The sequence below is a fragment of the Pteropus medius genome, unplaced genomic scaffold, assembly GCF_902729225.1.
Source record: "Pteropus medius unplaced genomic scaffold, Ma_sr-lr_union100, whole genome shotgun sequence".
NCBI classification, from domain to species: Eukaryota; Metazoa; Chordata; class Mammalia; order Chiroptera; family Pteropodidae; genus Pteropus; species Pteropus medius.
The window spans coordinates 11,776,186-11,801,982 of NW_024349796.1; the positions used below are offsets into that span (position 1 = coordinate 11,776,186).

At 38.5% G+C, this 25,797-nt stretch overlaps 1 protein-coding gene and 1 pseudogene across 1 annotated transcript in view; both read right to left on the reverse strand.

Moving 5' to 3' along the window:
• The window catches only part of USH2A (usherin), a 576,091-nt gene that overhangs the window by 153,065 nt on the left and 397,229 nt on the right, over window positions 1–25,797 (reverse strand). The window contains 4 exon segments of the mRNA XM_039883360.1: window positions 6,314–6,477; window positions 16,539–16,661; window positions 17,521–17,855; window positions 24,613–25,241. Of these exon segments, the coding sequence (XP_039739294.1) occupies window positions 6,314–6,477; window positions 16,539–16,661; window positions 17,521–17,855; window positions 24,613–25,241 (1,251 nt within the window).
• Window positions 13,820–13,935, reverse strand: LOC120619436 (uncharacterized; annotated as a pseudogene).

A 25,797-nucleotide genomic window follows, 5' to 3' on the forward strand; every position in this document is an offset into this window, starting at 1 on the left:
AGTTTCTTTATTCTTACCCTAAGCTCTGCTTCTCACTATCTTCCTACAGTGAAGCCTTAAAAAGAAGACATAAAACAGCTATATTTTCTTAGGTAGGAAACAGTACACTGCTCTGCTTACGTTGATAGTATCTTTAATGATCTTAAGCAGGAATTATTACCCTGGTTTGCTATATAATCTGGAGTTAAGGTATGAATACTAGCTTGTGTTCAAAGCAACAGGAAGAATGAGGATTTCCTATGAGGTTATGTTAAGTATGTGTATATTGAGAAATATTTTATCAGATATTCTAATCCTGTTATATGTGACCCATCTTGTATAGACCACATAAATTTATGCGACTAGGTATTGTTCTAATTATATAGCACATCACGAGAACCTTGGTGACTTGAAGATGGTTATAACCTCTGGATACAAATTTTCTATTAAATGCCATTTTTTTGGTGGTGATCTCCATAGATTGGTCAAAAATGTGGACTTAGTTATAGCAAATTCTCAAATATAGAATAGGCCCCTCTACTTTGTAATGAATTCTCAAGTAATTTAAAACAGTTGTTAGATAGGCTAATAGAAAGTCTTCTTGTCGAAGCAACTAGATTATGCTCCTTACAGGCTATTGGATTATTTTTAGAGATCAATCAATATTAATTATGTCCTCTAGATCTTGAACGCCTAGATCAGGGGTCAGCAAACTATAAAACTATAGTTCGTGAACAAAATCTAGCCTGCAGGCCAAATCTGGCCTGCCACCTGTTTTTATATAACCTGTGAGCTAAGAAAGGTTCCTGCATTTTTAAAGGGCTGGAAAAAAAAATCAAAAGGACAGTATTTTGTGACATGTGAAGATGATATAAAAAGCAAATCTCAGCGTTCATAATAAATTTTTATTGGAACACCGCCATACTTAGGTGTCCTCTACTGCTGTTTTCATGTTTGCAATGGCAAAGTGGAGTAGCTGCTATAGAGACTGTACAAAGCCTGCAAAATGTAAAGTATTTACTATCTGGCCCTTCACAAAGAAGTCTGTGGCCCTGATCTAGAGCGATTGCAGTAAACCATCCCACGCGATAGGTCTCCTAATTGATTTGCGTAGAAATGAATTCTTCAGTCACCTCTCATCAGCAGGCTCATTGGAAGGTAATTTTATTCAAATGTAAAAACCTAGAAGGATCCCATTAAGGTTATTTTATGATAGAAGTGTCTATCTTGCCCATAGATTCTCAAACTAGAGTCCGGTTTTCAAAGTTCCACAGTGCAGAGCTCTGTGTCATCAAGGTACTTCCTGGAAAATTCATGCATCTCAAAACTACTTCCTGAGAAAATTCTTTATTCTGCCCGAAGATAAAACCGCTCATCTGAAGACATGGGAAGATCCTGAGGCAACAACCCAAGCTGGGCTCCTTGTTTTTCCCAAGACATCTCAGACTTTCTTTCTAATTTAAGTGTCAGTCAGATACAAATAACTGCATTTTAGACACTCACCCCCCCGACCCCAACTATTTACTCTCACTGTGCTCCAACTCCTATAAACAGCCTTCCAGAGCAAAGTGTATTTCAAGGAAATTGTATATGAGATGTGTTAATTAGTCATCGTTCTATATTGGGCAATGAAAACAAAAAAAGATGATTTCTGCTCTTTAAGCAAATTGCTATGGGCACATGGGCACAGTAAGCTAAGTTGCTGTCACCAAGAAGCCCTCAAATAAAGTCACTTAAGTAAAACTGATACTAATTTATGGTCACGTAATAGCCCCAAAGTAAGTGAACCAGATTCTGCTTCTTGTGGTTATTCAGGAACCCAGGTTTTTTCTTTTATGTGGCTCTGGGTCTCTGAGGGTGCTGTCCATGTCTGCAGAATTAAAACTGAGACCACTGCCAGGCCCACATTCTGGCCTAGGGGTAAGATGAAGAGAGAACAGACAGGCACATACCCGATGTTTTGTGGCTATGACCCACAAAAAGACATATTCTTTTCATATTCTACTGGCACAAGCAGTCACACGGCCACAACTAAGTGCCTCGGAGACTTGTAAATGTAGCCTCTAGACTGGTCAACATTGGGGACACCACCATTAAAAGACAATGGTACCATGCAATAGCCAGTAGTTCTACCTTTTAGACAAGTCTGTAATTATAAAGAGACACATACTCTTTATCTATCTTCAACTCACTGCGGAAATGCTTTTATCTGAATGCTTTGCAGAATTATGTCCCAAATTTTTATTAGAAATGTTTTACCAATTTTTTTTCATCTTTTATAAAACTGCTGTTGAAAGCACTGTGGACATTTAGAGACAGAATAATCATGTATACCAATACTAAGTGCTAAGTGCTAAACATATATTATTTCATTTAATCCTTAGTGTAACATTTTAAAGCATTTATTATTATCAACCCCATATTTTGGATTAGGAAACTAGGATTTTGTGAGGTTCAGTGGCTTGTTTTTGGTCATACTGCTAGAAAATATTGGAACTGGGCGTCAGGCCTCAGTTTCCCCCATCCCAGAAGCTATTATTGAAATTTGAAATCTTTCCTTCATTTAGCTTCATAGTTGGGTGTTTTTTTTTTTTTTTTTGGTTAGGAGAATTTGGAACCGTGAGAAGAGATGTAATCACCTACAGGAGAGTTACCGTGCAAACGAATACTCAGGAAAGAACTGTGTGAAATGTCTCGGGGACGAGGAGGAGGAGCAGGGCGGCCACATTCCAGGCAAGAGGGGGTCACTTATGGGGTCCACTACCACAGGGAAACAACAGGATGGCACCGAGGAGAGACGACCGGATTGGGTCATTAGGCGCTAACGACTCCAAGAGGCTCATGTGAGTAGAGAACAAGGGAAGACGGTGGGGCGACAGCAGGTGCACGAGGAGGGAAGCTGGTGGGAGAGGCCAGCGCAGGCTACTGGCTTCAGTGACTGGAACGATGAGAAGGGGAGCAGAGGGGCGAGAGAGCCGGCCGTGGCCGGTGCTTTCCAGAAGAGACGCAACGCGGAGCGATTTATGTGAAACGCCCCGTGAACAAGATCAATTCAGACAAAGCTAGAAATTCTTCTCGCTACACAATCTGGTGGTTTCCGATTAAGAGATCAAGATGAGGCAGGTGGTTTTCGTGTGAGTGTAAACTCACACTTTCGATGGCGTCACCTTCATACTTCGCGAGTTTTCCAGAGAGTTCGCTCAGATATTATAGTGCGGGAGTTAAGTCATTAACCTCTGTTATTTCCAGTGTCCAGGACAAAAAAGAAAAAAGAAAAAAGTCAAAAATACGCATTTGTGGAAGGAAGAAAAGAGAGGGAGGGAGGAAGAAGAGTAAAAAAGGAGAGACGACAGAAGAAAAAAGGAGAGAAATAGATAAAGATTACATTGTACAGATGAGACCATCTGAAGGCCGGAGTGAGCGCTTGACAGACGGTTAAAAGGACAGCATTTGGATGACTTTTCGTTTCCTTTTTTTCCGATACTTTTCTCTCCACCTCCAGCGTCTTCTTGCTCTTTTCTGGCTGTCTCTGACCTCACTGGCGAGGTGGCCTCGGATGAGGCTCTGCCTTTCCACTGCACGCCCTCCTGGGCAATTCCTTATTTCGCTGTTTATTTTAGAATGAGCAGTCAAAATGGGAGGGATCCTATTAAGTTACTCTTGACAAAGTGCTAATAACCACTGAAGCTAAATGCATGAGAAATGGCCAAACATCGGAGGCCTGTGCCCTAAGTTGGTGTTCAGGAAGTGCTTGCTACTCACAAACTGCAATTTTGGGTATGTTACTAGGCGTCCATTTCTACCTTGGCGCTTTTCTGAGAATTGTGTGAATCATTAAAGTACAGATGTTTTTGTATCTCTTCGTATAAAAATGTGATCTTTTTCACTATTATAATTTATCTCGGTGGTTTTTCATTGAGGCCAAAATATTTTATTTTATTACATCAAGCAGGAAGAAGAACCTCTTATCTCTACAGGGACCAGGAAGATGGGGTGTATGTGACCTGTCTAAAGGGACAGCCACTGCTCACTGCCAGCTGCTATTTTCCCTACAGTAATGTGGTAATAGCTTCATCTAATCATTTGATTTTTCAAATCAACCCCAAAATCGTCATTATGTGGAATCCTCTGATTGCTAAATGGTGGCAAAATATGTTTTTCAAATAGTGCAGGCCAAACGATGCATGGAGGATGGGGGAGGTGAATGAGATCTCTGTGCTGCAGTCTGCACTATTTACCCTAAAAACGCACTGAAGCAGCACAGGGGTGCGTGTACCTCACACGACATCGCCCAGTGATACAGAAGTTTAGAACGGGTGCTTCTCCTATTTTCAAAAACGTATCCCTGTTAGTTTGTGATTGGTACATCCTACCAGAAATATTTTGTTACGAAAATGGTATGTACAGGCGGAGGATCACAGTTAAGAAATGATATGTTTTAACGTACATTTTATGGTTTTGTAGAAAGGTAATTTTCAGCAAGTAAATAAATATTTATAAATTTATTCATATGACTTTTGACCTACAGTTTGGTACCTTTTAGCATATCAAACGATGTGCCAGTTTTATCCTAGAAATCGAGAAAACGATTTAAATTAAAATTGCAAAAAAAATAGGTGGTCCTTTCACAGAGAAGTGACTAGTTAATCTACTTAGGAGAGCGGGTTGCAGGAGGAAAGAAAATGATTATGCGACAAGCTTTCACAGGGCTGACCCTCTTCTAAGAGTTAACCTTTGTGCTCACAAATAGTTATCTGAAAAATTTCTAAGGTATGAATGGAAATAACAGCAGATTGCATTACCTACATCCTGAAGGTCAGAGGTTCAGATTACCAAGGTAATGAAACTTCAGTGAGCTGCTTCAGATCTATTAGGTTTGTCAGCTTTTATAAGCAAGCTTACTTCAGGCTTGCAATTATAACATAAAGGACCTATACTGGTGAAAATTCAGAAGTGGGATCTTAACGGCAGCATTGAAATCTCAGCTGAGGGGGAGGGCATCCACCTTTCTGAGTGGGCTTTGAAGATGAATCAAGTGGTAAGGGAGAGAGAGAGAGGAAGCGGGAGGAGAGAGAAAATAGCTTGTACTGTACATAAAAATCCACCTCCAGATTAAAAACTTTTGTACTTTTCCCAGCGGTGTCTCAGAGGGTAATCATAAGCATCAATTAACTGATATTCTTCCATTTAAGTGGTTTAAGAAACCCCAACAGACATGACACCGATCGTTAGACACCTTCAACCTTACGAAAACCCTACAGCGATAGCCTTTTGGAAAAATGGGTTATTTAGCGGCAACGTAGATCAACATAACCGGCACTAATTTTAATTTACGACCGATGTCACCTAGTGCTGGTTTTAATTCACAATGGATATATCATAACACTGGGGCAAATTCATTCAGATGTTTTAAAAGGAAATAGGAAGCATTTCGCTTCTTAGGCTATCACAAAACTCAAAGGCAGGAGCAAAATCACGTGGTTTCCATTGCCCAATCAGGAGTAATTTTACCACTTTTTATGTAATAGTAGCAGATAATCACCCTAGCAGGTACAGTTTCCTTTCATTAAACAAATATTTTAATTGGGGCTTTCCAAGTCAGATCATTCTCTGTATTTGGTATTATCCTAGCACGTTCTGAATCAACTCTTTCCCAGATCTCAAGTGACACTTAACAAGAATGATTACAATACATATTTTCATGGCGAATGCGGTGTTATTTCTGATTGTGATAATGGATGACTATGAGCTAATGGATCAGCTGTTAAATGCTATGCTACTGACCAGCTACATCTGAAATTGCACTTAGTGTGGTTTCTAAAGTTGCAGAAACACATCGGTCCCATCTGTGAGGTCTTTTAACTGCACGAGAGGTTTGAAAGGGCCAGGGTGAGCCCCTGCGTTACTGGAGCCAGTTCAGGGGTGATGTCCAGGCTTCCCTTTCCTGGCTTGAGCTAAAATTCTGTCTATAATCAGCTCTGAAGATGATTAACTCAGAAAATGCATTCACTCACTGCAACCCTAGCAAATGGTTCTTGCTAACAAGTACGAGTTATGAGACAGGGGGCAGCTCTCGCTATAGGAAAGTGCACAGTATCACGTTGTTCCACATTAATGCATGGGAATTTCTATCGCGACATTCTGGATCTCGAGGGCGCGGAAGAAGGGAGAGAAGGCCCGAAAAGAACGGAGAAGTAAGAAAGGCAGTCAGCCTCTGAAGAAGAATAGCATGGGGCCCTCAGTTTTCTGCTGGCTTATTTTTCCACGTGTCCATCTGAAATTCATTTCGGTACTAAATGCTGAAGGGAAACGGAGACCTGAGAAGCACACTTACTCGGCTTCTCCCACCTCACACCGATGGCCGTGTGATTGAGAACAACTGCAGTGAGGTTGGCGCCTCTCTCCGGGAGACCAGCTGACGTCGTCACTGTCACTGCCGGGCTGGGCGTAAAGCCCACGCTGTTGTGCACAAAGACCTTATATTCATACGTTGTAAACCTGCAAGGTTTTTAAAGAAAGTCGGATATAAATTTTTTTTTACAGGAAAAAAAAAATACACACAAAATACAGGACTTCCTTTTCTCTCCCATGAAATGCACAATTTTCTTTCCCCCTTATAAGATACGTTTTCTTCTTTTTCCTCCCTGAACAAAACATATCATTATTTTTGTAACTCTTGAGCCTTAACCAAAGTGTCAGGAAAATATTTATTAGGAACACTAAGCAAAGACTGTTAGTTAATAACAAATGTGGTTTATCGTTTTCTCATTCTTATTGTTTTCAGAAGGGGTGAGGATTACAGCTCCGTTCAAGATGCAATTACCAATCTGGCAACCTGCCAGCTTTCTATCTGAATTTGATCCAGAGACTTTCATGCTCTCTTTTTGGGAAACGCATCCATTTTCAAATATCAGAATCTCTCATCACCATATTCTTCCTATATCTGTCCTTCTTACCCCAAATCTCATTGGCAGACAGATAAACCCTTAAATTAAATCGTAGCTGTCACCGAAGTGCACAGCACACCCCGCTGAGAGTTTTGCTACAGTGACTGTATGTTGCCATTGCTTGAGTCAATACAGTGGAAACTGAATCTTGCTTTGCAGGAGGAGGAAACTGGACCTGGCGATGTAATATAATGAGGGCTTTCCAAGTTACATATCGAATCGATGATCGAGTGAAGCCACCAACTCTTCAACTCTTTTGGTCTTTCCACACAGAGGGCTAAACTGGCTTTGTTTGGTTCGAAACTGCCTGGGCAGGAAAATGCTATTTAGAGACACAGTCAGGCTTTGACCGGACAGGTGTTAAGAGTGAAAGACTTGCTCAGGCACAGAGCATAACACACGACTGGGTGGCATTCAGGGCTCAGGACAAACGCGGGCTTCAGAGCATCGTCACCTAATATGGGTTTAATACATCATCAAGGATACGTTACTTCCAATGCAGGGCTTGTGGGTTTCGTTTCAATAAGTCACAATTTATTAGTCATGTCAGCAAGAGGAGGGTGCCCTTTCCAGGACTGAGCTAAGTAATTTGACCAAAGTTAATGTCAGGATTTTCAAAGCACTTGGCTACCTCCTCTGTAGAAGTCTGCCTACCTTAATTTGTTTCTCATTCATGGCCCGAAGATGTTTTGCAAGGCTTTGCCTCAGCCACATGTCATGGTAGCTGCAGGGAAGAGCTTACTGATTTCTTTGAAGGTATTTATTTATTTCCTCCAAATAAGTACTAGCATTAGATCTACATGCCTCTGCTTTCTTTATGTCATTATTTTCTTTTTTCTGCTTTGTATGCTGTACTGGGTTAAACTGTGCGTCCCACCCCCCCAAAAAAATAAAAAAACACACACACGCTTAAGTCCTAACTCCTGGTACCTGATGGCGTGACTTAATTTGGAAATATCATCTTTGTAGATGTAATCAATTTGAGATGAGGTCATAGTGGATTGGGGAGGGCCTTATGTCCAATGGGCTGGTTGGTGTCTTCATAAGAGAGAAGAGAGAGAAGTATTGATGCAGAGACAGAGACACACACAGGGAGAAGATGGGCATGTGAAGACGGGGCAGAAGTTAGTGTCGTGCTGCCATAAGCCAAAGAACAACCGGGGCCACCAGCAGGTGGAAGAGGCAAGGGACAAGTTTTCTCTGGAGCCTGTGGAGGAAACATGGCCCTGACAACACCTTGATTTGGTGCTTTTAGACTCCAGGAAGGTGAGAAAATATATTTCTGTTCTTTTCAGCCGCCCAGTTTGTTTACGGCACCCTCAGGAAACTAACACATATGCTTTTCAGCAAGCGCTAAAGAGTCTACATGGCCAAGACAACTGAAATATAATAGCATTTACTGAGAACTTAATATGTCAGAAAGTTTCCACATGTACTAAATCATTCAATCCTCACAATTACCCTAGAAGGTGCTATTGTAATACCTGTTCTGCAAATGAGGAAAATACGTCTCAAAGAGTTGAATAACTTGTCCAAGTAATGAAGCTCGTAGGTGGGCGAGTGCAGATTCCAACCTATACGGTCTGATGCCAGAGCCTGCTCGTTTACCCATGGTGCTATGCTGCACCCCGATATGATGATACTGATAACAGCAACGACATCATAATGATAAATCTGTCCATACTCAGACAATGTCCTATCACGGGGGCTTGACCTTTGAGTTATTTTCTTAGCAGAGGGGATAGATTTTTGCTTACACATCCAGTCAACTTTCCTCTGCAACCACTAGCATGAATTTGAAGGATGGTGAGTCAGGGTTAAGAGGGTAGCACGTCTGTGACAATCGAATGAAACAAAGCTAATGGCTCACTGGGGACCTGAACCAGCGACCTTGGCTTCATTAGCACTCTCGCTGGGTGAAATACTTTTAATTGTGTTTTACTTCATAAAACGGCTTAAAAGAAATTTAGCTAGAGTCTGGATGCCTAATCTCCTCCCCTACATATATATTTAGTAATCTCTTAAGTTATTTAAGTATGGTAATAACACATTAAGCCGTTTCATCATAATTTAGCGATGGTGAAATATATAGTTTATGTCTACACAGAAGAAATTTAGGGCACACAGATACATGTAACTGGAATGCTTGTTTTCAAAGTAATATTACAATTTTGGAGTGAGAGATGGCTTTAGAGTTTATCTGCTTCAGATAACAAAATATCTGCTACATTTTATAGATAAGAAAACTGAGAGCCTGGGAAGTTGAGTGGCTTTGCCTAAGGTTGCAAGGCTAGTGAAGATGACTAAGTGAGCCTTTAGTCTTTTCAAACATTAAATTCTTTTCACTATTCATTATTTTATCTAATAGAGAAATCAGTAGGCATTTCATTAGGTGTCATGTATGTGTCTTTTGTACTTTAACTTTCGTGGTTAAGTTTTGAAGGAAATAAGATCCTGAAATCTCTTAAATCAAATACTTAAGTACACAGTTTTCGCTCAATCAGAAGACTGATTTTTACGTTAGTAAGTTTATACACCTATGACTACATGTGTTGGTCTATATTTCATCACTTTGTTAAAAAAGCAGGTATTAGGTGCTTATAATTTTTTTTTTAAATTCACACAAGGTATGTTGTTTTTTTAGATGGACTTAGGTGTCGATTATTGATATCAAATGGTCCATTCCACTTAGTTGATAATAAAAGAATACTTTTAAAAGAAAAATGCTAGATCAACATGATGTACTCATGCAAATCATATATATATATATATATATATATATATATATGTTTGTTTCTGAAATGCTATTGTATTCCCCAATTATGTCTTGAAAAATATATCATTTCAAATCCTGTAGGAAACAGTTTTTATGAAATCTGCAAAGTTAATGAACATTTACCAGGCTGTTACTGGAGTTATCCTCTCATGATTAATTCATTAGAAACTATCCTTCAAGGCCTCCCTTCACGAACACGTAGAAAATAATAAACTCTGTTGTGTTATAGACATGACTATGGCATTTTTCCTTGTAAAAAATAATATATATTAAAATCTTATTTATGAAACAATACTTATTTCAAGGTTCGGTTATTACTCAAATTACTTAAACTAGATTCTATTTAGATAACGAAGTTTTTAATCTGTTTATTTACAGAGTAAATAATTTTATAAGTGAAAGAATGAATGGGTATTTCACAGTTAATAAAGCATTCACTCTCATAACTTTCGGGTCCCATAATTTGGTAGGTTAGTGACACAAAAATATACCCATCCAGTTGAGAAATGATCTCTACTGAAACTTAGAAAGTTGTTTCTTTTACAAATTATATTGCTCTCATGTTTAATATACCATCACTTCATTCATTCGAAAATATTTATTGAACACTAACAACAGTTCAGATTCTAAATATAATAACATGTGTTTGTTCTACTGGAATATATACATTTTTATAAAAATAAAATAAAATTTATTATAGTTATTCTTTTTTTTTTTAAACACCAATCGAATAGAGCACCTAAGTAAACCTTATCTCCTCAGGAAGTCTCCACAGAAGCGGGAACATTTGGGCTCGGTATCAATGACAAGTGATATTTTGTCCGGTGAAGGCATTTGTCCAGGAAGCAGCATTATTCCAGGGAAAATGAGGGACGGTTTGTATCTTAAATGGGTCTGATGTGTTTTTGGAATCAGTAATATTCCTCAGTGCAGCAGCTACAGAAAGCCTCAGGTTTTAATCAGAATTAAAAATGTGTCAACTTTATTGATGTCCTAACAGAATTCCTGTGTCGATATTGTCACCAATATAAATCATGCTTCTGAAAATGCAGGCTATTCGTTTGCTTCTTCCACTAACTCTTTCTCACATCTGCTACAATGCAAGGTACGCTTGAACACCACGTCACAGCATGAGAATTCGAAAAACCTCTGATAGCATAATGCCCCTTATATGCTCAAATCCTTTGCGAGAATGAATAAATAAGCAAATAAATAAAAGTACAACACTTTCTCCTGCTTAAATCTGCAATTGCTTAAGCTCTCCAGGGATGGTACCTATCTCTTTACACCACTTACTTGTTGTTCCTAAAAATGCTCCTGAAGGTTTTTGCTTTTGAAATTGAAGGGTAAGGCTTATCACCCTTGAAAGGGTTTATAATATGATACTTTTTTAGATTTGTTAGTATAAGTTGCAGCTGTCATATTACTGTAGCTGTCTACACATATGCTACCAGAATGTCACATCTAAATTAATTTTGCTATAATTTTCATCTTTGTTCTACTCTATCATGAACATTAGAAAGTAACACAAACTATCTATATAGGTATATATATCTATATATATCTAGTTATATATATAGATATATCTAGTTATAGATATATCTATGTATATACATAGATAGATAGATAGATAGATAGATATAGATAGATAGATATACAAAACATTAGGAAAAAAAGATCTCTTATGACAAAACATATCTTTCCACATTTGGAGGCTCATTTTTCCTGAGGTAAGGTTTCATGTGGCATTTAGAAAAAGATAACATGAGGTAAATTTAGAGCAAGGGAAAAAAATCTCAATAGAGAAAAACACTATGACTCTACTAATTTAAACATGAAATAGATACATTTTTGCTTATTTTAAATTAAGTATGTTGCTATGAGATGGCACACCAATGTTGACAGAGTTGGCTTTTTTTCCTAAATTCAACTTGTACTCACAGTTCGATATGCAGAAAATAACAAGACCTACCTCACATTGCTGGCCTCTCTCTCAGCCTATGTGCAAAGTTAACTTCTTTCTTAATAGCTACAACTGAAATATATTTATGCTCTAGGAACATGTGTCGTGGAACTAGCCCAGTCTTTCCTTATTAGCAAAGCAGGAAGTGTCATCTGTGCAGATTTAATTTCATTATGGAGGAGGGGAAGGCATATTCCTTTGCATATCAATCCCTCAGAAACTATGCCCCCTTTTATGGCTGGAAACATTTCATTTTAGTAGGTTTTAAAAAAAAATTAGAATCTGTCAGTAAGATTTAAACTTAGATTTTATGGTATGTTTAGCTTGAGCATTTAATTTTAAAATAGTCAAGTCTACCTATTCTTTGAAAATCAGATGAATATTAATTTTGAATACAGCTGACCCTTGAACAACAGAAGTCTGAACTGTGAGGGTTAACCTATATGCATTTTTTTCATCTTGTAAACGTGATATGAACTTACTGTATAAACACAATACAACACTGTAAATGTACTTTCTCTCATGATTTGCTTAATAACATTTTCTCTTCTGTACCTTACTTGATGGTAAGAACACAGTATATAATACGTGTAACATACGCAATAGGTGTTAACCAACTGTTCATGGTATTAGTGAGGCTTCCGATCAACAGTGAGCTGTCAGAAGTTGAATTTTTGGAGAGTCGGAAGTCATATGTGGATTTTCAACTGTAAGGTGGGTCAGAGGTGCCCCTAACCCCACATTGTCCAAGGCTCAACTCTACTTTCATTTAAAGATAATTCAGCTAGTGGATTCTTGAAGAGTCAAATGGAGCTTTCTTTCCAGACTATCATCACAAAATAAATATTTTTAGAAATGTATACATAATTGAAAGGAATAAGAGTTACAACATAACTCTATAAACTTAATGGCAACTAAGTTATCATAATCTTCAGTATTTTCCAAAATAGAAAGAAGAACCTATTATTTCTTATAATATGTTCTTCCTTCCCCAAATCCAGAGCAGACAGGAAGACATGCCATCACCACGTTCTCTGCAATTTTATCTGACCACTCAAAAAAAGCAAGGGACTCTAAGGAACTGAAAATCTAAGGAAAGGGGGAGTTGATGGCTGAGATGAAGGACGTCGCTGCCCTCCTGTTAAACCCTGCCTGCATCACCACAGCAGCGTCAGATGACAACTCCACGGTACCAGATTTTGCAAGTGATGAAAATGTCAGGAAACCCAGAGTTATGGTTCCCCCAACAACCATAGCTGGGCCACTTCGCACAGAGTAATTAAGGAAAAAAGTTAGTAACTGACAAGTAGTATAAACCTACAGTCACAATGAGTTTATATCTACACAAACGGAGCAAAATTCAATAATGAGATGACTAACTAAGCCAGACAAAACCACCCCTGACCTGAGAAAATCACAAGAACAAGAATATCGTTTAAACTATCTGGATAATTAGCTCAATATTCTACTTTGTACATAGAGATATAGAGGGGGGAAAAAAAAGAGTATAATGCTTTGAATTTCAGAATATAATATTTTAGATTAGGTTGGCATGCTTTCTGTATATTATAAATACATACTAACCAAAATAGACCACTTGACCAAGGAAATTGACTTCAATTTATATTTATTCTCGCAAAATACCTTCATAAAGGAATGTCCAGTGAATCTTGAGTTAAGTGTACTGTTTGTGTTAAGAGAAGTGCCATTCTAAAAAAACTGATTCTAGATGTAGCTCTGGTGATATCAGGTCAAGATGGGAAGAAACATTTCAATGCTCCCTTTATTTATGTAGATGTAAGAAGGAAATAAGGAATGGTGGAGTCTGGGGAGGGTTACATATTCCTCCTAAAAGCATTTGGATTCAACCCACACCCACCTCCAGTCCCCTCCCCGCAAAAAGCCAACCAAACAAGTAAGTCAACAAGACAAATGTAAATGGAACAATAGGGCTCCCTACAGGGCTGCAACCTTGTGTGCAGCCAAGTGAGCTGAGCTTCAGGTCTGTCTGTGTGTGACTGGAGACCCCGTCGGTGGCCAGCAGAGGGGCCAACCCTGGCTGCTGCTAGCGGTCAAGGTGGGTGATGACAGCTTCTACCAAACAAGATCATTTCTTTCTTTTAAATTCTTTTTAAAATTTATTATTATTATTTATGCCTACAGCACCTGGTCTTCCAAGGGGGTCTCCCATCCAAGTACTAACCAGGCCCAACCCTGCTTAGCTTCCGAGATCAGGCATCGGGCTTGTTCAGGGTGGCATGGCCGTAGACCATAGACCATGACTCTGCTGGGGCGGGAACCCAGGACCTTCTGCGGGTAAAGCAGACGTGCTAACCGCTACACTACGCCCAAGATCATTTCTTTTTAACAACAACCACGCCCAAGATCATTTATTTTTAATGAAAACACTAGCACAGCACACAGTGCCCAACAGAAGACTGATTTCCAATTTCCTTTCAGATTTGTGAGACACCCCGGGCCTAGCTAGGGGCCCCTAGCTTTTTTAGACTTACAAAGGGTAGCGGGCTAGATAAAAACCTCCCAATATGAAGGCTCACGCAATTTATTCTGAATATTAAAAAGAAATGCAAGCAGGTTTCTTGGGTTGTAGCAGTTAATTGAATTAAAACAAACAAACAAACAAAAAACAAACAAACAAAAAACCTTTGCTAGTCCTAGCAGAAAAAAAAATGATCTTTTGGCATTTAGCATCATAAGGCTAGGGAAAACATTACCCCAGCGCATTTTGGTATAGGTACCCTTCTCTTCTAGAAGTAACTGCCATCAGTATGTGAATGTCAAGTTATGTTTCAATTTAATTTGTGAGAATTTAACTTCATTTCTTTCCTTAAATCTTAGATTTGGACTCTCATTAAAAATCCTTAGAGGCATCACTAAAAATTCAATAACTTCCTGGCCTTGGTCCTAATTCTTTAATAAAATTTTGTTTCTTCTATGAAGAAACAACGTTAACTTTCTGATATTTATTCTGTTTTCCTGCCAAACATCCCGTGGCTAAATCTCTGATTTCAGTAATGTTAACTAGTCAAATTCTATTTCTTTTGGAAATTGTAATATTTAGGGCAGAGCTCACAAATTCACAGAAAGTTACTTTTCCCTATGATTCCCCGAGGCTGTGTTAGTTAACTGTGATGATGGCGATTAATCATGTATAATGGTGTGCATGCGTGTGTGCGTACGTGTTTGTGTGTGTGTGTGTGTCCGTGCGTGTGCATGTGTGCGTGCATGTGTGTGATTTCCTCTCCTACACGGGAGCTCTTTGAGGGCGAGGGCTACGTACAGTCATCTTTTGTTCCTTATCTCAGTGCCTCTCAGCATACAGTAATAAAAGAGAAATCACTGAATAAATGAATTTCTTCAACTGAAGTCATAATTATAAGTGATGGTGTATTAAGCAAATAATGAATTGCAAATACTCGAGAAGAGTCTAATGACAACGATAACTTGGGTTGGATAAAAAGAACAAAAAAGGATATGTGAATAACTGTTTTGACTTATGTGGTTCATCCTATCGCTTCATTAGAGTCACACGCTGCCTCTCTCCGAGAACCTTCCAGTATGTATCATGTCCTCCCACCGCAACGCTTTAAGATGAACAGGCAATTGTCCTCAGTTTTACCCATTCCCCACAGATAGTAGCACGACGATTAATATTCCTAAGGTGCAGAGAAATTAAATAACCGACCCTTCACTGAGAGAACATAGTCTTTCATCCAACAACTGTTTGAAGGCCCACTATGTGCCAGGCACCATGCTAGGGGCTGAGGATACGGACGTCAGGAAGACAGAGCCCTGCGTCACAGTGGCTCTGACGGGGAGGCCCAGACAACAGGAAGGCCGGGACACCATGACAACAGTGATCCGGGAGGGGGTGTGGGATGGAAATGCATGAAAGCTAACCCAGACCAGGAAGAGAGTGGGCAGCAAAGCCCACCAGGACATGTTTGCTGCAAGGCATGGAGGATGACCTAGTCAGACAAAGGGCAATGACAGTGGTGGCAAGTTGCCGGGTGAGCACTGGTGTGCAGGAGCGGGAATCACGCAGAGGTCCAGCCGTGGACGAGGTGGGAGACAAGGCCAGAGCGACACACAGTGCTCAGCGCAGAGCTAGTCAGGGGTGTGTCGAGGAAACATAACCCGGTAGAAAAGTTGTCTGAAAAGTTTTCATAAAATAATGGTGGTGGTGTTTTGAAATTTGCTTGGGCTCATGAAGGTTTAGAAGTCATGCAATCTCAACAATCTTTTCCTTTTATAGACAACGAGAGTGAAGCCCAGAGAGGTTAAGTGACTTGCCTGAGGTCACAAAGCTGGTTCTCTAGCACGGGATGCGACAGCGCTCACATCTCCTGCTCCTTCATGCACTTCTCTTTCTGACATCGCCTATTTGTGATTCTTCGATTCTGTCGAACTCCAGATTGAATTCTTTCAAGTCTTAAGCCTGTTAACTAATCTTTGTGGACTGCATCAATTACTTCTCACAAAGATTTCCTAGAAAGGGCAAGCGTTTTACAAGTGCCTAGTAATTTCCCTGGTTTTATATACATTCAATCTCTCCAAATTCCTCTATTAAGTTTTCATGTCTTGCGAGAGCTGTGACCAAGGCAGCAGGTTAAGGCTCGACATCTACAAGTTCAACGTCAAAAGGCTTATTTTAAGCATATGGTGAGGATGGCCAACATTAAACATGCTGACTGTTGCAGTTTGATGATTAACGCCACAGATAATAACCAAACACGTTTTATTGCACCGCCGATAACATGCTCACACAATGAAGACACTATGATACTTTGAACTGTTCAACATGCCTCAAACTAAATGCCAGCATTTGTTTTTATAGTTTTTGTAATCTCACCTGCTAAGACCCTTATCTTCATAAAACCACTGAGTTCCTGAATAAATATTGTGCCACAGATTTAAATCTTCTGGGGGATTTGATGCAAGTGGTTGCTGGATTTTACGTCTCAGAAGCTCATATCTAAAGCAAAAGACAAGCAGAAACATTGGGATTATCTCAACTAATGTTATTACCAAAATCCAGGCTGTTTCCTGGTATAAGTCTGTGGTGTGTGCATGAAAATATAAAGAAAACATCTTAATTTATGATTACAAAGTTTTTTCCAGATTATTTTCTGGCTCAAGTTTTATATATTCAATTATTTTGAAACCATCAACTACATTCACGTCTTTCTGTTATCAGTGAGACTGGGAACATTTTAGACTGCTATGTCATGTTTCTCAACACTTTATTGCCAGTTTGACACAAAGCAGCAATGTAAAATGCTTATAAAGTTAATGATTCCCCAAGACTTAAACCAGCAATACTTTATAAATGACAATCTTATCAAGCCATACTCGTGGCTGAGTGTCAAGTTCGTTAAAAAGCCATTTCAGAATCCCAACTCTTCTTGCATCTTTCCTTTAGCCCTGACGACATTCTTTACAAGTTCCCAGGTAATAACGACATGCTAAAGAATTAGTGTGTTAGCTTTGGGATTCTGAAGCATATCTGTGCAGATGTATCATTTAGAACAATGCATCAAGTTTCCCTGACATTGTAAACAGACATTTCTAAAACTCAATATAGCTGATCAGGGCTTCAAGGATTGCTGGGAGAACACCTAACCGTTATCAAGGGTTTAATTCTTCACGGATATGCTATTTCCTATTTTATGGCGGTTCCACATGAGATACACATTATGAAATTGTATGAAAGCTATGAGTGGAGTATATTCAATAAGGAATTCATTCTATGTTCATATGCGATTCAAAGTCTCCTTCCTTCCCAGAGAGATAAGACCATAGCAAAATGCAAAAGCTCAGACACCTTATCTTACCTCAAATCGGGTCCATTTGGCCTGGACGGTGGCTGCCAGGAAATCCCAACAAACGATTCACTTAACGGAATCGCTGACAATGGGTGAACGTCTTGAGGCAGGGCGGGGTGCGTGGTGACATGGGTAGGTAAACTCTCTGTGCACCCTCCTAGATACCCGCTGCCCCCGGAGCAAGCCACGACAGTGACAGAATAATTAGTAAAAGGAACCAGCTGAGTAACTACTTGGCTTAACGCTGAGGAAGTGATGTTGGTGATTGGTATCTGAGGATCAGGCATGCGGATCTCGTAGCTAAGTACGTCTCCATTCCGCATGAGTGGGGGCTCCCAAGTGACCTGGAAGGAAAGACAAATTTGGAATCAGTGCGACCACACGGGAACAGAGCAACCGAGGCTCACGAGGCCTAGCATTTCGCTCTGTCTCGTTTTCTGTTAAGTCACTTTCTAAATGCCTCCTTTCGACTTAGCCTTTTGCACTAGACAGTAATGAAGGGTTTGGGATCAATTAGCAGTGTGCCACATGAAATGCCATTTGCTGGGTTTGCTTTTACTCTCGATACCTTCTAGGACTGTCAGACTCGTACACGGCTCCGTGATTCGTCTCCACGGCGGGGTTCTGAGGGACGGAGCGCACACGCGGAGAGGATCCGCACATCCACATGCATCGACGGGGCGGCGGCAGGATGCGATGGTTTTCTTGCTTATAACTTCATTAAATGAAACATCAGAACTCCTTGCTTTGCATTGCTAGTGTATTCCCTAAGTATGTCATTTCCTGAGGAACGAATGAGTTCCTAGATCTTACTTGCGCATAATTTACAAAGTAGAGAGAGAACAACACCTCTTCTCAAAGATAAGAAGAGATGTATAGAACTAGAACGCTTTTAAAAAGGCGAGCACTGGATGATCCTGCTTAACTAACTCGGAGACGTAAACGCCTCAGAAGAAAGAAACGACAGTGTCTTTAATGGTATACCATGGTTAAAGTTCCTTTTGGGCTCAATTTTGTAAGGGCATAGTGGTCATACATTTGTTCTCTCGTGGAAAAAGAAATCTAGAAAAATGTGCATAAGTCATAAGAAAAATGCTTATTTATATGCTGTCCTGGTTCACCTTTTTTTTATTGTTGCTCTGTAATGTACCTTAAATTTTAGAGTATGTATTTCATCTCCTAAATAGACTGTAAGATTCTTGATAGCGGGGCTCAAATTGTTACATTCATTTAATGCCGCGCACACAGATCGTGTTCAGTAAGTAATTGTAGTCACGGCTGATTAGATTATAGTTTTTCCTCGGCATACAGTTCTTTAGAAATTTTAAATTTGAATTTCTACAAAGTAGTATACTGATATTTAAATGTGTAACTCTACACAAAATTAAAGTCATAAAGAAAGAACAGAAAAATTAGAAGAGGACTAAAATTTCCTATCTCGAGTCAAAGAGGAAAAAATCTCCAGAAGGAATATCACCTGAAATTTTCATAGGATATTTTTATTGCTAAGTGGTGACAAAATGAGCTCCCGCCACATGTCAGCTGAGCAGTTGCTTGATGATTACTGTCCTGATTTATAACTAGCAATGGACTGATGTCTATTCAAATTTTACGACATGGCTTGAAATCATTACCAGTTTTAAAAACTTCTTGGGGGTGTTCCACACTGTGCTGGGGAGAAGAGAATTTTTAGATGTGTTTGCTCCTTATGAACATAGAGGATTTCTGGATGCAGAAAAAGATTTTGAAAAACCCGAAGCAAGCAAAGGCTGTACAACTAACATAGATTTGTATTTGTTTTCTAGGTGCAATACTGTCTGTGGATTTGAAGAGTGAGTCAAGGTGAAACTCAGGGGCTTCCTGTAACTTACTTATAACGTAAATGAAAAACGCGAGTTACCACAGCTAAATTCAGCCTGACTGACATGTGAAATGCCACTTCTATGCCTCTCGGAATATCCTGAGAGTTCTGGTCAAGGTTTGGCAATACTCGAAAGAATTAAAACTTGGGAGATAGTCTGTGTTGGCAGTTGAGCTAACATAAAATTGATTAGGAACCTGGTACCGAGGATGAGAAAAAGTGTTCCTACGGTGAAACCTGAATATCTTCCAGCAGAGATGAAAAGATTTGATGTAATGATTCTGGAGACAGTCATTTAAAGATCTAAAATAAATTCCTATTTTCTCTACTGTAAATGTTTACATCTAGAAATTTTCTATTTTTCTCCTTTAAAAAAGTTACAGACTTGAAGGGACATATTTTTTGACAGTACTAAGCTGGAAGACATCAATCTACTTCCACAGAAATTTTTAGAAGGACTGCTATAACAAGATGGAGAAGGCTACAGCCACCATAATCAGTAGGCTAACAGAAATGGTATCTAATTTGATTATCTCCCTGAAACTATCCTAGAGCTATTATTAAAAATAAATGGGTCCAAGAATTTTAAGAAGCCAGTTAGCTAAATATTGTATTCTATTCTGTCCTATGCTTAAGGCCACATTTATTGTAGTATGGCCAAAATGTAAGAGATAAATTTCCTCTGGTCTTTTATATATCCATGGTTCACAAGGATTATGAAATAGTGTTATGCCCCAGAAAACTCAGACCAAAGGGTATGTTCTTGGACTGAATAAGCAAGAGCTGTGTTCTCTAAATCAATAATTTTACAATGAAATCCTTTATATAGAATTAGAGTTTTCTAGATAGAAAAACAAAAATGCTTACTTCAGAGACGCCTCACCTATTATAACTATTTCTTTAAATTGAATGGTTCTTAACTGTGTGATTTCCATGTTTCTATTTAGATACTATAAGTTTTCAGAAAATAGAACAGGTGGGTAGCTGAATAGCTGTTTAAGGAGCCACCGATTTCAACCAATTTTTTCAGATCCCTGAAAAGTGGCTTGCCCTGAAGAATCGGCGTACCTCCAGAGATCCCTATTTTAAGCAAAATCTTATGAATGCAGGCTAGGTGACTGGCTTCAGGGCTGACAAAAGGGAGACACGTGAATACTGTAACTGACTCCTTTCTTTAACTTCATCAGGCCATATTTAAGAACTTTATGAGTGAGTATTTATGAAGAGGGATATAATGAGTGGAGAATGGGCTATGAAAAAACGTCTGTGAAATAAAGCTGTGAGGTTCTGAGCAAAACGCATCTTTGAGCCTCTGCTTCCATTAGGTCTAATGTGAAGAGACCATCCTTTCCCGCGTGCCTACGTATAAGCTTGAAAAATTCTAAGACTACTTAATCAATACATGATACGAATGTACCACACGGCCTGCGATCTCGGCAGTATCTGACTCCGTGTAGCAATTCTTCTTAACAGCTGACTCCCTGTCAAAGCTTCTCACACAAAATTAGGCGCAATTCGTTGACATAAAATTAAAGTTCTGCACGATGCCCTGCTTTCCCTTTAAAATTGCTAATATTAATTTTTCATCTCAGATAATAGATTTGCATTTTGCAATCACAGACAACGTAAAAAAAAATACATAGGAAAAGTTAATTATGGCCCTTCACCTCTATTTTCTTCTCATCCTGCTCCACTGCAAGTCTTTTAAGGTGATAGTCTGAGACGTGTTCTTCTGTACTTTCCTGGTATGTTCATACAGACAAAGCGAACGTATTCATCATACGTGAGCGTTCTCCTATTATTTATTTTTTTTTACAGAAAAATGTTTATTCTATACTCAGTAAGCTGCGACTTGCTTTTCATACTTAACAATAGATCATGGGCACATACTATATTTTTTTCTTTTTTTGGTTTTACCTAAATTCCTTTCATGGCTGAAAACAAATTACTCAGTCATTATTCTGTTGAGATTACTGTTAAAAGTATTATTTGAAATGTATGCTCGCATGCCATTGTATTTATTTATTAGCTAGATTAGCGAAAATTGCTATGCCAAAAAGTAAATGTAAGTTTATTTTTAATCATTAATAATGGATTACTTCCCAAAAAGTTTGAGGTAATTCACTTTATCACAATGGAAGAAAGTATCAATGATCTTGTTCTCAAAACTCTTGAAATTACTATTCCTTTTAGTTTTCTGCCGATATTACTTATTTCTTTAATTAATTTGCATTCCCTAGACTTTTTTTTGTGAGGTATAAATATTTTCAAATACTATTGACTAATTACATATCCTCTTAATTATTTATCCATATTTTATACTTTATTTACTATTGACTTGCCTTTTTCTATACAAACTATTAGATGCTCTTTGCATATTATGGGGAAATTATTTTTCCATAAGATGTGTTACAAATGTATTTTCCCAATCTACCTTTTGGAGTTTAACTTTTTTTGAGGGGTCTTATTTCTTGCAAAAAAACAATGAAGTTATTTTCTAATTAAATAAAATTATCTTTTAAGTCTGCTGATTTTTTGCCTGTTTTAGAAAGAGCCCCTCAACCTTTAAATTACATAAACTTCTTTTTTTATTTTTTCTAATACAAAAGTTTTAATTTGTTGGAATTTAGTTATTATATGACAGATCTATTTTTTCTCACGCATGGGTTGTCAGGCCAATATCATTTCTAAAGCAAACCATCCTTTCCCCATGAAATAAAATGTCACTTCCATGTCAAATTCCCACATACATCTGCATCTATATCTAAACTCTCTAGTCTGCTCTTAAGATCATTAGTCTATTTTAAATGCCAATACCATACTGCTGTGATTTAATAGCTTTAGAGTAAGTATAAACACTAAGGAAGATATCCCCGTGCTAAACTCTTCTTCCACAATTTCCTAGGATATTTCTACCATTCAGCCTTCTTTTTAACATTAAAATCATTTTATCCATCTTGAAACTATTCAAAACGAAAACATCACTAGCATTCTGATGTGAACGGTGTTCGATGTATATATGTGGGAAGGACTGACTTGTTAAGAACCTAAGTCTTTCCATCCCAGAAGATGGCATCACCTCTCTTTGTCATGGTGTAAAGCTGGCAGCAGCACGGGCTCATAGAACTATATGGCTTGGGTGTGAATCCCAACTCCTACTCCTTATGTAACATGAGGCAGGTTACTACTTCTCTCTAGTCTCAGTTTTCCTGCCTGTGCATTGGGGAAAATAACAGCATCAATCTGATAGGGGCTGTAATAAAGATTAAATGAGAGCGAATCCTGGAATTTAATATGAACTCAATAAATATTACTTGTCATCATTATTTCCTTCCATAAGATTTTATAATGTGTTTTTTCATATTTTATTTCAATTGTTTAATTCAAATTATAAAGTTTGATTTAAGCAGACATCAAAGACTGCCCCATCTACAAACATAGGTGAGAATGATGATTAAGACTCAATTTCTTTTACTAGGGTTAAGAGTGCACAAGATATGAAAGCTGTGTGTTGACACAATCCAGGTGATGCTGCTGTTTCTGGTGAGAGACTGTGATAACCAGCTCCCTATCCAAGCTAATCTAGACTTTACTCTAGCGAGCTGCCAAGCCATTTATATTGTTTCATTCCTGGATGAGCTTACAAAATCAAAACAGGGAATTAGAAAAAGAAAAAGCCAATCGACTTGTTTGGGATAATTCTGATCATTGTTATATATATATATATATTAATATATATATAATATATATTAATAATATATATTATTATATGTCATTGTTATATATATTAATATATATAATTAATATATTATAATATATAAATAATATATTAATATATATATATAACAATGATCAGGATATATATATATTATATCGACTTGTTTGGGATAATTCTGATCATTGTTTTATATATATATTAATATATATATTAATTATATATATATATTAAATCAAGTAGAATTGTGCATTGAGCCATTATTCTTTTAAAAACATGTGTTTTATTTTCCTGATCTGCCTAGCTATTCAATGTTTGTTAGAGAAAATCCAGAATAATGCCCATTATGTAGCTTTGCCTTTGTAAAGGGACTGTGTTTATGTTGCATCGTATTGATTGTTACTGCTACTGAAATTTTGCAAAATTCCCGCAGGATTAAAACAAAAAGTCATTTCTCGAACGATTACTAACTCTAGGTTTGTGTGGGGTTTCGTTTTGTTATTCTGAATAAAGAGCAGCTCTTAAGATTGTCCAATTCATACAATAAACATTATGCATCTTGTACTTCGGATTAATTTCCTTTTCAGGGTTCTATCCACAGAATTGTGTACACTTTTGATATTTCTATCAAAGAGGTGTGTTGTTTTGACCAGTCTCATATTGGAACAAACCAATAAAGACTTTTTAAAAAAGCTGTTTGTAGGTTAAATTAAATTTCTTCGACAATTTCCACTATTTCGCTTCACCTAGTGTTTGTTTTTGATGGGGAAAAGAGAGCACGCCACACGGATCCAAGTAATAATTTCAACAGATGAACTTTGCTGTTATGCAAATGTCCTTTGTTTTGTGCTCTGGTGAGCAAGCTACTGTACCAACGCTTTTGGCAGTAGTACAAGACCTAATCCATGGAAGCATGTGTGTATTTACACAAAAGGGGCTTCTAAGCTACAAAACTCCCTCCTGTTTGGTTACACTAATTTCCCTTGAATGAAGTTTGTATGCAAGCCAAAACAATGGTAGTTATCCTGTCCTCTAGAGCTCATCCCCAGTAGAATGAGGTGAATAATTGAATACTTCTAGAGAGCCCAGTAATAGGCTATTTTTATTTCTTTTCCCATCATTTGGATTCTTTGATCATTAAAAAAAAATTGGAATACTGGTAAATGAAATTTTTGTTAACATGCTAATCCATTCATCTGTATTCTCCCATCTCTTTTCATTTTCTGATCTATTTAAATCTGACGTGGTGGTTAAGCTAAGCATCCCATCGTGGCATTCAAAATATTTCAGGTGTATGAGGCAAATGGAAGCATCTCAACAATATAATTAAGGGGATACAGGGAGAAATGAAAAACTGACATCAAATTCAAGATAGTTTGGGCCAAAGGCCAAAACCTTGTTTCTCCAGTGAATGCCTAAAACAACACATGTGTGCGTTTTGTCAGTAGATGGCTCTGTTCAACACAGAGTCAATCCTGGGTGGATTCCGAAGCCTGTGAGGGAGACAGAACACTCAGTATCTTACCTTGGCTGCATCGGGTCCCAGCACAAGCACTGCAGGTGGCTGCACCCCAGCAGGTCGCGAGGGTCTCGTGGTCACTTCTGCCCAAGCACTGCTGTTCGTTCCGCCATTAAAAGTGCTCATCAGTACCCGGTATTCGTATGTTGTCCACGGGCTAAGAGCGGAAGTCTTGTCAATAAACCTCATGGAATGACTTCTTGGGAGAGTCACCAGGGTGGCGATTTCTTCCTTCCCTTGAACTCTTCTCTCAATGGTGAAGTTCTCCACCAAGCCGTTGGGGTGGGTGGGGGGTTGCCAAGATATGATCACAGATGTCGGGGTATCAGAGAACAACTCTGGACGTGGGATACCTTCCGGTGCATCCGGGAGTGTCCACACCACCTGGGACTCTGGTGACAGAGAACACCCTTTGGAGGTGCAGGCCTCCACCTGAAACGCATAGGCAGTGTGCGGGCGTAAATGGACCACTGTGCAATTAGTGACATCTCCAGATGTTCTCAGAGAGAGACGGCCATGCTGGTAAATGTTATAGTGGGTGATAACCCCATTGCACTTTAAAGGGCGCTGCCAGGTGACTAACATCATCCTTGACTTCACATCCTGAAGAATCGGAGGGTCGATAGGTCCGGGTCCTATAAAGGAGAATGAATCCAAAACATGACACCTCTCGGAAACTGCCCACATCTCCTTAAAATAAAGCTAAAATGAGTAATAACTGTCCTATACGGATATGAACTTGAACACCTTGTAAAAGCCAGTAAGTAAATACAAAAGTGCCATGCAGACAAGGATTGCTACCATTTTGCTCAGACGTGTGTGAGAAGTACTTGATGAACGTTGTTGAGCTAAATGATCATTTCCCTTTCTAAGCTGGTTTTATCAAAATCATTTCTTTTTATCAAAGCTAATGCTTAAAAATATCACTTTTTTTAAGATAACAGAAGAGGAATGCGCACGATGGCAGTTGTACACAAGTTCTAGCTTCTGCCACAATCTTTTTTTCTGGAGCTCCAGCAACTAATTATAATCAATAACGCTATCACAACAAACCTGCGTAGTTTACAGCCCGGTAAAATCCTCCAGCATCGTTCATTATATATTCCACATTATATCTATTTCTGCTTATCATTCTCATCCATGTTTTGCAATTTATCTACTCCCTGTTAATATTATAGGTGATTTTTTACT